Raw genomic sequence first — 12429 nt, forward strand, 5'->3', positions numbered from 1 at the left:
AAATTAAAACTTTTTATTTTTCAGATATTGTCATATTATAATTTTAAACATAAAAACATTAATGATAACGGAGGAATGGAACGCACAACACAACCGTCATATCGCTGACATTTTACTTGTTCCATTTGACACTTGACAATAGTACGAGGCCGGTTATTCCAGACAATTTATCTTTTTGAAGACTAGGCAGCATGGTCTCCGACCTTAGCCTGTTCCAAACGGAACAAACGTACTAAAAAAAAAAAAAAAAAGTACGAGGCCGGCCCTTGGTAATATTATTTATTTTCATAATGAATCAAGAACGCGTAGAATCACAACGTTGCGCCATTTGCAATCAGCAAACCAGTAAAAGATGTACTCGTTGTCTCAGTGTCTACTATTGTAACAAAGAACACCAACGGCAAGACTGGAAAAGACACAAAAGTGAATGTAAGCTCGAGGAATCCAAAAAAGGATCAAAAATTGTTAAAGCAGGTGAACATTCGATAAAAAACGAAGAAAGTGTCAAAAATAGAGTAGAAATCTCCTTCCAAACTATAGAAGATAGTTCAGTAAAAGAAGTTCCAAAAGGGAGTAGTGCAAACGAAATTAGACGTTCCAAAAGATCTAAAAAAAAAAACGTGAAAGAAGTGGGTAAGGAGCGTGACACAGCGTCAGTTGATAAACATAGTTCGCAAATTTCTACTGAGAACGTTAAAAGTGAAAGTGGCGCATCCGAGCCCTCAGGACACGAAGACAGTAGTGTTATTTTTAGTGTAGTGTATGTAGCTAAGGATTTGTCCAAAGGTAGGGCCATAACTTACGAGGGGTCATCTGAGCAGGAAATATTGAGCGAGTCCGATCAACAGCTGAGTACTTTGGATTTCTCAGGACCTAGTTCATCAAATGTATTGAGGACAGTGAATAGAGGTGACGACATAATGCCTGTATCACCTTCATATAGTACAGAAGATGGTGCAAAAATGAGTGTCTACCAGGAGGCGTCACTGAAGGGTAGTGGTGCTCCATTCTTCTACACGCCCAGCAGCTATGACATGGACCTTGGTGATGACCGGTTTTCAGTTTGTCATAGACTCATCAGTGATATGACACAGTATGGTGTGTGTGTTTTGGACAATTTCCTCGGTAAAGAAAAGGGCTTGTTCGTGTTAGATGAAGTCATAAAGATGCACCAATCAGGAATATTCAGAGTAAGTTTCTTTATTGTTTACTTTCTTACACTCTATGCATTGTAATGTTGTGCAGAAGACAGGGCACTAAAACCAAAGAAGAAGATTATAAAAACATTTACAAACTCAAAAAAAAAAAATAGTAAAATGTGAGAAGTATCATTGTAATTATTACTATTACACAAATTTTTATTGTGATTATTATTTTTTAAATTTCACTAAAATTCTCATCTCCCCTCTTAAGGAGAGGAGATGGCAACTAACCCCCGGCAGAAGCACAGTCGGCCGGGGTTCAGGGCCCCAGGGAGAGAAACCGGCGTACAATGCGGGCAGAATCTAAGAGCACCGCTTTCTGCATCTTTCCCGGAAGTGAACCGCCTCTGAATCCCAACCGTCTGAGATGTTGTTCGAGACTGGTTGGGATAAGACCGTTCACCGACATAACGATTGGGATGATTTCAGTAGATGTCACCCCCCACATTTCGGTCACCTTGTGAGCCAGGTCGAGATATTTTCTCTTCTTCTCGGTTTCGGCTTTCACGAGGTTCTCGTCATGCGGTATGGTGACATCCACCAAAAACACCCTCGAGAGTGCCCGATCCATCACCACGATATCAGGTTTGTTCGCAAGAACGGTCCTGTCCGTGATGATGGATCGGTCCCAGTAGAGCCTTACGCTGTCGCTTTCGAAGACCGGCTGGGGCTCATACTTATAGTACGGCAACCTCTCATTCGCGAGGCCGTACTTCAGAGCTAGCTCTTGATGGAGTATTTTGGCTACCTGGTTGTGTCTGTGCAAGTACTCAGTGTTGGCAAGAGCTGAACAACCCGAAAGCACATGTCTGAGTGACTCTCCGGGATGGCGACATGCTCGACAGATGTCCTCAGTGCCATCCTTCAGAATGTGCTTTCGGTAATTGTTCGTCTTAACCACCTGATCCTGTATTGCACAGACAAAACCCTCGGTCTCTCCGAAGAGATCACCGAACTGTAGCCAGTGCACGGAGGTCTTCGTGTTTACGTACGGCCCGTGAAGGGCTTTGAAGAACCTTCCGTGCAACTCCTTCTCTTTCCATACGGCCTCCCGCTGAGAGGTACCCAAAACTTCGGGTTGATTATTATTATTATTATTATAGCTTTTTTATCCACTTCCGTGGTCCCCAAGGGTAAAAGCCTCCTCCATCTTTTTCCACTTCTCCTTATCTATAGCAATACCCGTCCAGTTCTTTCCTGCTATCTTTATTATGTCATCTTCCCATCTCTTTCTTTGTCTTCCAACATTTCTTTTTCCTGCTGGACCTCGCCATTTTGTTGTTTGGAGAGTCCACCTTTTATCTTTGTACCTCACTATATGACCTGCCCATCTCCACTTCTGTTTCATACTATGCTGAAGAGCATCTTTTATTTTGGTTTTCTTCCTAATATCAGTGTTTCTTATTTTCTGTATTTTTCTTAACTTTAAGATACTTCTTTCCATCGCATGCTGACATGATAGGATTTTGTTCTTTATTTTTTCTGTATAGGTCCATGTTTGGCATGCATATGTTAGGCTTGGAAGGATGCAGGAATCCATAATTATCTTTTTTAAGTTGAGACTGTAGTTCCCTTTAAGGATTTCTTTTTGAGCCCAATATTTCTTCCATGTTATGTTTATTCTTCTATCAACTTCATTTTCTCCACTGTTCGTTTCGAAAGAGACCATTTTACCTAGGTACACATAACTATCCACATAATCTATAGGGTTCTCTTCTATTGTGATAATTTTTTTGCTGTGGTTTGTCATGATCTTTGTTTTGGTTGCATTCATATTTAGCCCAATTTTCTTACTTTCCAAATCTAGTTCTTGTAGCATTTTTTCTAGGTTGCTAACCGATTCGCTAAAAAGTACTATATCATCTGCGAAACATAAGTGTGTTAGTCTTTTGTTCAGTATCCATATACACTCATGGCTCCAATCGATACTTTTAAAGATGTTGTTAAGTACTGCTATGAAAAGTTTTGGAGAAAGTGGATCTCCCTGTCTTACGCCTCTTCCAATTGTGAACTTTTCACCCTGCCTCTCCAGTTTGACTCTGCTTATACTATTAGAGTAAATATTTTTTATAATATTTATGTAGGTGCTGTTTATGTTATTGTCAGCCAAAGCATGCCATATGGATGAATGTGTAATGCTATCGAAGGCCTTGGAGTAGTCCACAAATGCTATGTAAAGTGATTTATTAAATTCTTTGTACTTTTCTATTATCTGTTCTATTGTGTGGATGTGATCGATTGTAGAGTAATGTGGTCTGAATCCAGCCTGCTCTATTGGTTGATATTTGTCAATTTCTGTTGCTATTCTGCTCAAAATAATGGATGAAAAGAGTTTGTAAACTGTGGATAGTAAGCTGATAGGTCTGTAGTTGCCAATATCAAGCGGGTTGCCTTTCTTGTACAGCAGTATAATGTCAGATTCACACCATTGCTTTGGTACCACTTGCTTCTCCAAAACTAGGTTAAAAATTTTCACTATATATGTGATTAAAATAGGCACTCCGATTTTTATGGCTTCATTCGTAATGTTGTCTGAACCTGGGCTTTTTTCAGGTTTTAATTTTTTAATAAGTTTTATGACCTCGTACTCTGTAATCTGGTTCGGTGCTGCTTCTGAATTGCTTTCCTTACACACAATGTCTTCATCTTTATATGTTTCTTTTTCTAAAGGTTTTTTATACAGGTCGGTGTAGAATGCTGTTGCACTTCTGACTATGTCATCTCTTTCCCTGATTTCGCCTTTACCATTATTTAGAGATTGTATCCATTTTTTATGTGTTGTAAGTTCTTTGAAGGCTCTTTTTGAACTTCGGAACTTTGTCATGTTTCTTTCAATAACTGCTCTTCAGTAATTATCATGGTCTTTCCTAATTGCTCTATTAGTTTCCTTAAATAACTTCTTTATTTTTTCTCTAGTTTCTTTGGTTTTGTGCTTCTCAGTCACTAGTTCAGTTCTTCTAGAGATTAGACTCAGTGTTTCACTGCTTAGGATTTTATGTTGGCCAGCTTTTCTTTTCTTATCAAATCTTAAACTTTCTAATATTATTTCTTCCAGTTTGTTGCTCAAGGCCTGTACATCTTCTAAATTAATCAGTGAGTCATGTGATTGTGCTAGATTCTTTTTCAGATTACGTATATAGCTGTTTCTTTTCTCAGTGGAGTTCAGTTTTTCAGAGTTTTATTGTGATAGTCTGACACAATTAAGTCCTTTTGTGGTAAATACTGTTAAAATATTTATTCTAGGCTGGCAATTAAGTTTTGACAGTATTTACAGTAATTAATGCTACAATAATAATCTCCCTAGTAAATATAGATAACATTTACTTCAAACTCAAAAAAGGAAAGATTTATTTATTTATAAATTCATCATCATATCAGCCTTTCATTGTGTGGTCCCGGTATAAAAGCTAATAGGGTGATCAGCCTATAACTTTCTACTGATGAACATAAACCTCCTCCTTGAGGGGGGAGGGGTTTGACAATAGTTGCCACATTTGGCGGGCGAATTAGCAACTGCAGTCATGCAATTTGGAAAATTATTCTAAATCAGTTGGTATAATTTTTTAAAAATTCATGTCAAAGTCTTGTTTTTTTTAATGGATGATAATGGAATGGTAACCCCACTTGTGCTAATGGTGTACGCTGGCAGACCGTCAGTGAGAGATGATAGGCGAGGATGAAGCAGGTCAGCTACCCCATTGTGACAAATTCAACAATAAAGCAATCACAATGGTTTGCAGGGAAAACCGTGTGGTGGAAGTCAACCTGATAGGGTATATTGCTGACAATGAGGTTATTAAGCTCCAATTACTAACATTCCTTTCTCTCCCCAATAGTCATGGTTAAATAACTGAACTACTTCAGATATCCTGAATAATATTTAGGTAAACATTTATTTTAATTTACATGAGAAAAGGTATGGTTTAATTACTTCATAATAAGTAAATTGAAGCAATAATAGATACTTAAACTGTATACTGTTATCTCTGATTGTCTTATTGATTCATTCCTGTGTATTTTTCAACAAAAGTTTGTATATCAATGTTATCTATGCTAAACTAATGATGAGTCAATTTCAAGATATTGTATCTAGAAAATTGACAAAGATTTAGAAATAAAAAGTACATCCAATTGTAGTCAGTATAAGTTAATTTTAAACTTATTTAACAATTAATCATTGCAATGGCTGAAATTTTTTTTTATACACCATAAAACAAATAGCCATATTGAATTATGAAGGTGGTACATTTCCACTTTTCTATGTATGGATGGATTTGTCATGTAAGTAAATTTTTTTAATGAATGATAATGGTATGGTAACCCCTTAATGGTAGCCTGCGTTAACGATATACACTGGCGGGGCACTAGTGAAGATAATAAATCAAGTAAGTTAGCCCATCGTGATGAATTCAAGGATAAATTAGTCACAATGGTTTCCAGGGGAAACCGCATGAAGGTCAACCTGATTGTAACTACATATAAACATACTGTCTTGCACTCAATAACTTATTCTTGTTATTATGCATATTAACTTCATCCATTCATGTTTTCAATTAGCATAGGTCAGTACTCACATTTCAGAACTAATATTTATAGGATCAGTTTTCAACATCACCTTATGCCCATTACATACCTTTTGCCCATTATTTCGGATAGAATGTCATATAGCATTAAGCAATTTTGTAAAATTTATATTATTGTTTATGACATTTTTTGTAATATTTCAACACAAATTTTCTTTGGGAACATATTGTTCCAAATGTCAGTTATACTGACAAAATGCTTCCTTGGAAGGATACCGATCATGTTAATTTCTCTCTTTATGTAAGTTTTACGTGATTTTGATTCAATTCTGTCTTGTTTACCAAAAAGTTATGTAATTAAAATTAAGTGATTATCAACAGAGGCAAAAAATTACAGATGGTAATTATATTAACTATCATAACAACATAACGTATTCAATTGGTAGATATAATTTTATAATTGTAGAAACCTATTTACATTGTTTTTCTTATTTATACTTATGTATGTTGTCAAATATTACCAGAGGGAGACTTTGTACAAAAGTCGTTTGCTTTTGGGCACCTCTGCCCCATTCGTTTTTCTACCATGAACCAGTTGTGCTTGCATGCATGCATTAAACACATAAAAAAGGTGTAACATACAATGGCTAGCTTATCCCTTAGAGGGATCTCTTACAGTCAACGTTTGAGAAGCTGAAAGAAAAATATAGAATGTTCAATTGTAAAAATTGTAGAGCTAAAGATAAATTGCGTTTCTACTGTGAAGCAGTTACACGATTCATAGCTGTGTTTCGGTTTGAAGAGTGGGATAGAGCAGTGAATTTACAGGGTACAGATAAATAACACCCGAGTCCTCAGGAATGGCAACGCATGGGAGTATCATGGGCAAGCGCAAGCAGGGTTACTACTCCATTATCGCCCATTAAAAGAATGTCTGGTGTTGCAGACATAAATATATTTATAGTATCTGTGTGCTTGTTTGCTACCTTATCGGTGTCAACATATCTCAAGTTACTTCACAATTTACACTAGTATAAATAATATAATAAGTAGTATAAATAACAGATTGAATATTTTATGACTATTACATTTAAATTATATTATAACAATGAATGGCTGATATAATGATGATAATCATCGTCATCAAAATCTTGAATTTTAATCTATGAGTAACCTTTTGAGACAGCCTACTCTTTAGGCCACATTTTTCACGAAATAAATCATTAGTTACATAAAGAATGTAAACTCATAAACGAACTAGTTAATCAAGGTTCCATGTGTTATTTTTAAATCGATTTAAAATAACACATTTTATCGTTGAATAAAATAAATAAATTGATTAATGTTTTTCTTTCACAGGCGGGACAGGTAGTGTCCAATCCGGGAACGGATGCACAGACCATCCGGAGCGATCAAACCACGTGGATTGATGGAAAGGAGCCTCATTGTTATTACATCAATTACTTAATTTCTCAGGTAATTCGTCACAATTTATGATTTAGGATTATATCTCACAAAAACAAAAATTAGGACAGTAAAATATTGGGTAAAATATTTACGAGAATAGTACCAATGTGGACTAATCCTTATCGATTGCAGATGTTTTAAATACGTTACTTGGCGGCGGTATCGGTAACATACGCATAGAAAAAATACAACCGAAATACGAAATATCACGCTAAGGGTCTATACACATTGTAAACTTTTTATTCAGGCAGACAAAAAGCTATTAACTGTGTACTTTTATTTAGATTTAATTCCCATTATTATACGTTAATTAGACTTAAATTTCCATTAATATCGCCTAGATAAATGGCGACCCACTATTGTACGTTTCACGTGTCCTGACTGACTTCGCGTACTGCAAAAATGTGGAACAAACCACTAACAGCGGCATTTCCCAATAAATACAACATGGGAACCTTCAAGATGAGAATTTATATCTTTTCAAATGATCGGCAACACATTGGTGGCTTCCCTGATGTTGTTAATGTCCATGGGCTGTGGTAATTTTACTATCAGGCTAACCGCATGCTTGTTTGTCGCCCTTTGACATAAAGAAAAAAAAAATTAAAAACCCATACAAACGTAAATGTTCCTCCTCTTCACGAGCCATAAAGTGTAGACGCTATCAATAGCTACTTGTTTACTGTTTTGTTTAGTGTAACTACCAACGTGCGTAACCAGTGAGTGAGTACTACAATAATTTTCTCATATCGTGACGTATCGATAGAACGGTACGATATCGTATCGCTATCGAACTGCGAAAACCAAACGTCACCCAACCCATTCCAACCAAACAGTTTGGATATCTAACATTTTTTCGATATACTTATCTTAACGGCATTTATTATTGATAATCGCGATACCTAACTATTCTCTGGCATTATGGCTACACCAATTGTTTTCCCTTATCAGATATACTTAATACATATAAGTACATATATCATTTTACACTAATGCAGCGTAATTAACTTTGTCTTGACCCTCTTATTTTGTAAATAATAATAATTTCTAAATCCAACATAATCATATTTGCAATGAACACTTTTATGGGTTCACTTCACTATCATAAGTCCACTAATCAAGTTAAATATTTACAATGAAGTACATCGGAGTGCACTTTCTACACAAGACCTATGTAACACCTATTTCTAGTTTATTTTTATGAATGACGGCATGATAACCTCGCCGGTACTATCGGTTTACGCTGGCGAGGTACCAGTGAGAGGAAGGTAAAGTCTGTGCAGTTGGCCCATCGTAACAAATTGTGAATAAAGTCCAGGAATTAATCACAAAAAATGTATCTTCATTATTTTGGTAGAGTAGTCAAGAGTCTCCAGAAGCAGCGTGTATGCATTTGATGAGTTATGAAAATGAGGAAGCAAGAAACGTGTGTAAAGATACAGGCATTTTTATGGGTTTTTTTTAATGGGTGATAATGAAGTGGCAACCCCGCCTGCGCTAATGGGATACGTTGGCGGGGCACCAGTGAAGGATGATCGATGAAGATGAAAGCAGGCCAGTTAGCCCATCATGATGCATTCATCTGGAATTAATCATGATACTTTCCAGGGGGAACCGCGAGGAGGTCGACCTGGTTGGGTATATTGCTAGCAATAGGATTCTCAGTCTCCATTACTAACAATCCCTTTCCCCCCCATTTTTATGGGTTATAATGAAATGGTAACCCCGTCTGTGCTATCGATATACACTAGCGGGCACCAGTGAGATATGATAGATGAGGATGAAAGCAGGTCAGTTGGTCCATAGTAACGAATTCATAAAGAATTAATCAATGGTTTCCACGGGAAACCACGTGAAGATAGCCCTGATAGAGTATATTGCTAGCAATGGGGTTGTTATATCCCCATTACGACCAATTCCTTTCGCCCCGGGATACAAAAATTTCTTTCACTATGTTCTCTCTTTTTACCCCGCAAGGGTTTTGCGTAAAAATAAATAGACGGACCCTTAATATTGTCAGCAATGAGGCCGCGTTTGCTTGCCTGATGTGTTCCGGTTTAAAGGGCAGCGAAATTACTAGACCCTCTGATTTAAGTACCTCGTCAAAGCAAAGGTCAATAACGCGCGAGTGATATGTGTCTGGTATTGGTAGTGTTCATGACATTAATCTTCAAATAAACACCCATACTTAGTTTAGGTTATATATCGACTTATATGACATACAACAAATAAATAACACAGTATTTCTAAAATATTGATCCATTTACATATATATATATATATATATATATATATATATATATATATATATATATATATATGAGTTAGTATAATAAAGTTGATATATTAACAAATTAAAGTAGACACAAATTCCATATATATATAACTAACTCATCAGTATGTGATTATGCAATCACTTAAAAGATTTTATTATTGCTTACTAAATATAAATTTTAAATTATTTTTAAATACTTATCCTCCATTTGAAAAATAAATACTATGTTACAAAAACGCACTCGGCCCAGATAGTGACGCGGGTTCGAATTTCATTAAATTGTACTGTCGGAAAATTCTAAAAATATTCAACGTAGTTTAAAAAATATATTTTATAATATGAATGACTTTACATGATATTTTATAATTTTGTATGACTCGCCTGGATTGGTAGTACAGTACGAATTATTTTTGCAACCATACGTGCTGTGTAGTTTTTTTTTTTATGGATGATAATGGAATGGTAACCCCGCCTGAGCTAATGGTATACGCTAACGGAACACCAGTGAGGTATTATAGATGAGAATGAAAAGACAGGGCAGTTAGCTCATCGTAATGAATACACTAGTGATTAGCATTATTGTTTCCAGGTGGTCCTCCCACGTGGAATTCGACTTGATAAGCTAGCAATGGGACTGGTAGTTCGCAATACCAACAATCCCTTCCTCTCTCGTGCTGTGTGAATTAAGTTATCCAATATATAACTGACATAAGATCGCCGTAACACTCATATTTTACTCGCGGATATATTTTACATTGATTAATTTCAATAAATTTTTAAATGTTAGCACTCTAAATAACTTGTCATTATTCAATCGATTAGCTAATTAACTTACAAAACTTAGTTATATACTTAAGTACATATAAAACTTACATTCCTAAGACATTACGTTACTTTTCAAAAATGACAATCCAGCGAAGTATACTATGAAATCATCAATGTTGTTCGTAGTTTGAGGCGATGATTTATATTTTCCATCAGGTGTACTTTCTACTTATTTCTAATTTACAATATGTATAGATATTTGAACTTGAAAAAAACGTACAAGTAACTATACTTTTTATTGTAAAACTAGCTGACTCGGCAAACGTTGTTTTACCATATACATTATTTCTAGAACTATACATGAAAATTTATCGTACTACAATTATTATATTCGATTGTCATCTCGCAACCCTATTGCGGCATATAAAAATCGCGATTAAAAAACGGGAGTTGATCGTAAAAGCGTGAAAATTTGAATTTGTATGTATTTTTCAATGCTAAATCATAATAAAATAAAAATGGAAAAATTTGTCAAAAAAATAAAAAAAAAATTGAGGAGGGTCACCCTTATCATTGAGGGGTATGAAAAATAGATGTTGGCCGATTCTCAGATCTACTCGATATGCGTACAAAATTTCATAAAAATCGGTAAAGCCGTTTCGGAGGAGTTTGGTAACAAACACCGCGACACGAGAATTTTATATATTAGAAGTTGACTGACTGACAACGCATTGTCTAAATTGAATCTAGATTTTAGAAGCATTAATTTCTCTCTAATCTTTGTGCTGATAGACGCAGTTTCTAGAAAACGTTATCTAAATTTTGAAAACTAATGAGTTTTATTAATTTAGACAATTCATTGAATGAACATAATTACATAATGCATTGTGTCATAAAATGAGCGATTACAATTGCCTTTTTAATTTGTAAGCAATGTTGAAAAGCAAACCTCGACCTACATAAGGGCGATGAAATGAGTGTTCACAAAACTAAGCCAACCGTCATAGGGCTGTTACTGACAGTAGTCACGTAGCGCGAACTACGAAGTTACGGTGGCTTATACCTATTGTAGCATGGTGCAGTTGACATGTGACATTTTTACAGTTTCTACTACAATAGTACTGTATTTAAAGTTTGTTATATAATGTAAACAAACAAGTAATGGACCCGATCATAAAGATTTTCTGCTAATGTCCAATATTTTACTGGCGCTACAAGTAAACCATTGATTTACTTGTAGTATTAAAACCGGCCATAGGAAAATTTTTGAGTATAAAAATAATATAGTTATTAGAATTTTTTAAATAAATAACTATATATATAAAATTCAATAAGAAGGAGATTCCCAATTCGGTTGTGTTTCTAAACTATAATGCCTGGTTTTGCCATAATTGAAGTCGGTTTTTTTTGTGGCAATTATGATTTAAAAAGAGTACATTTTAGATATTTAAAATACGTTTGTTCTACAGCCGTGATTAGACCCTAAATAATCTCCCAGGTAATGAATTGGGTTGCACTTTTATTACCTGCTCACGATATATTGCCTCCTCAGAATATGCCACTTCCTATCCCATGGGTGTCGTAAAAAGTGACTAAAGGAACGTAATTGTCAAGGGATGGGCAGCAGTGTCCCTCTTAAAACAAACCAAAGCTTAACTACGGTTGCCAATCCACCTGCTAAGCATGCAAACAATACGACAACATAACCTTCAAGAAAAGAGTATATTCCTTTTTAAAAGGCCGGCAGCACACCTGCAATGCCGCTGGTGTGGGTGATCATGGGCGGCGGTAGTCACTTACCATCAGGTGAGCCGGATGCTCGTTTGCCCCCTGTGTTGTAAAAAAAAACCACTGGCAAACTCACCTAATAGAGGGAGGCCTATGTTCACCAGTGGACGATTAAAGGCTGATATACATATAAGTATTTTATGACGATTTATTAATTAAATGACTTCTGCTATGCTGTTCAGGCGGACCGGCTCGATTGAATTGTGCATTAAAATACTTAAATTTTATTATAAATCGGCCTTTTCCACGAACCTAATGACTGTAACTATTAAATTAGGCGGTGCACTATTAAAATGCAATTAAAATATTCCAGGTGGATAATATCGTACTGAGGGCCAACAAGATGCCAGGAAATGGAAAAATGGGCGACTTCACGATCAACGGCAGAACAAAGGTAATATTTTTTTTT

The 12429-nt window shown here is 35.7% G+C and overlaps 1 protein-coding gene across 1 annotated transcript in view; it reads left to right on the forward strand.

Annotated features, from left to right (window-relative positions):
• Positions 1–235: 235 nt before the first annotated feature.
• Positions 236–12429, forward strand: part of LOC113519818 (egl nine homolog 1) — a 33373-nt gene continuing 21179 nt past the window's right edge. Inside the window, exons 1-3 of the mRNA XM_026905032.3 lie at positions 236–1190; positions 7085–7201; positions 12334–12414. Coding sequence (XP_026760833.2) covers positions 291–1190; positions 7085–7201; positions 12334–12414 — 1098 coding nt within the window. The 5' untranslated portion in view covers positions 236–290. The remainder of the gene's footprint in view (positions 1191–7084; positions 7202–12333; positions 12415–12429) is intronic.

The sequence above is a fragment of the Galleria mellonella genome, unplaced genomic scaffold (assembly GCF_026898425.1).
Source record: "Galleria mellonella isolate WM207_F2 unplaced genomic scaffold, CSIRO_AGI_GalMel_v1 utg65, whole genome shotgun sequence".
Classification (NCBI taxonomy): Eukaryota; Metazoa; Arthropoda; class Insecta; order Lepidoptera; family Pyralidae; genus Galleria; species Galleria mellonella.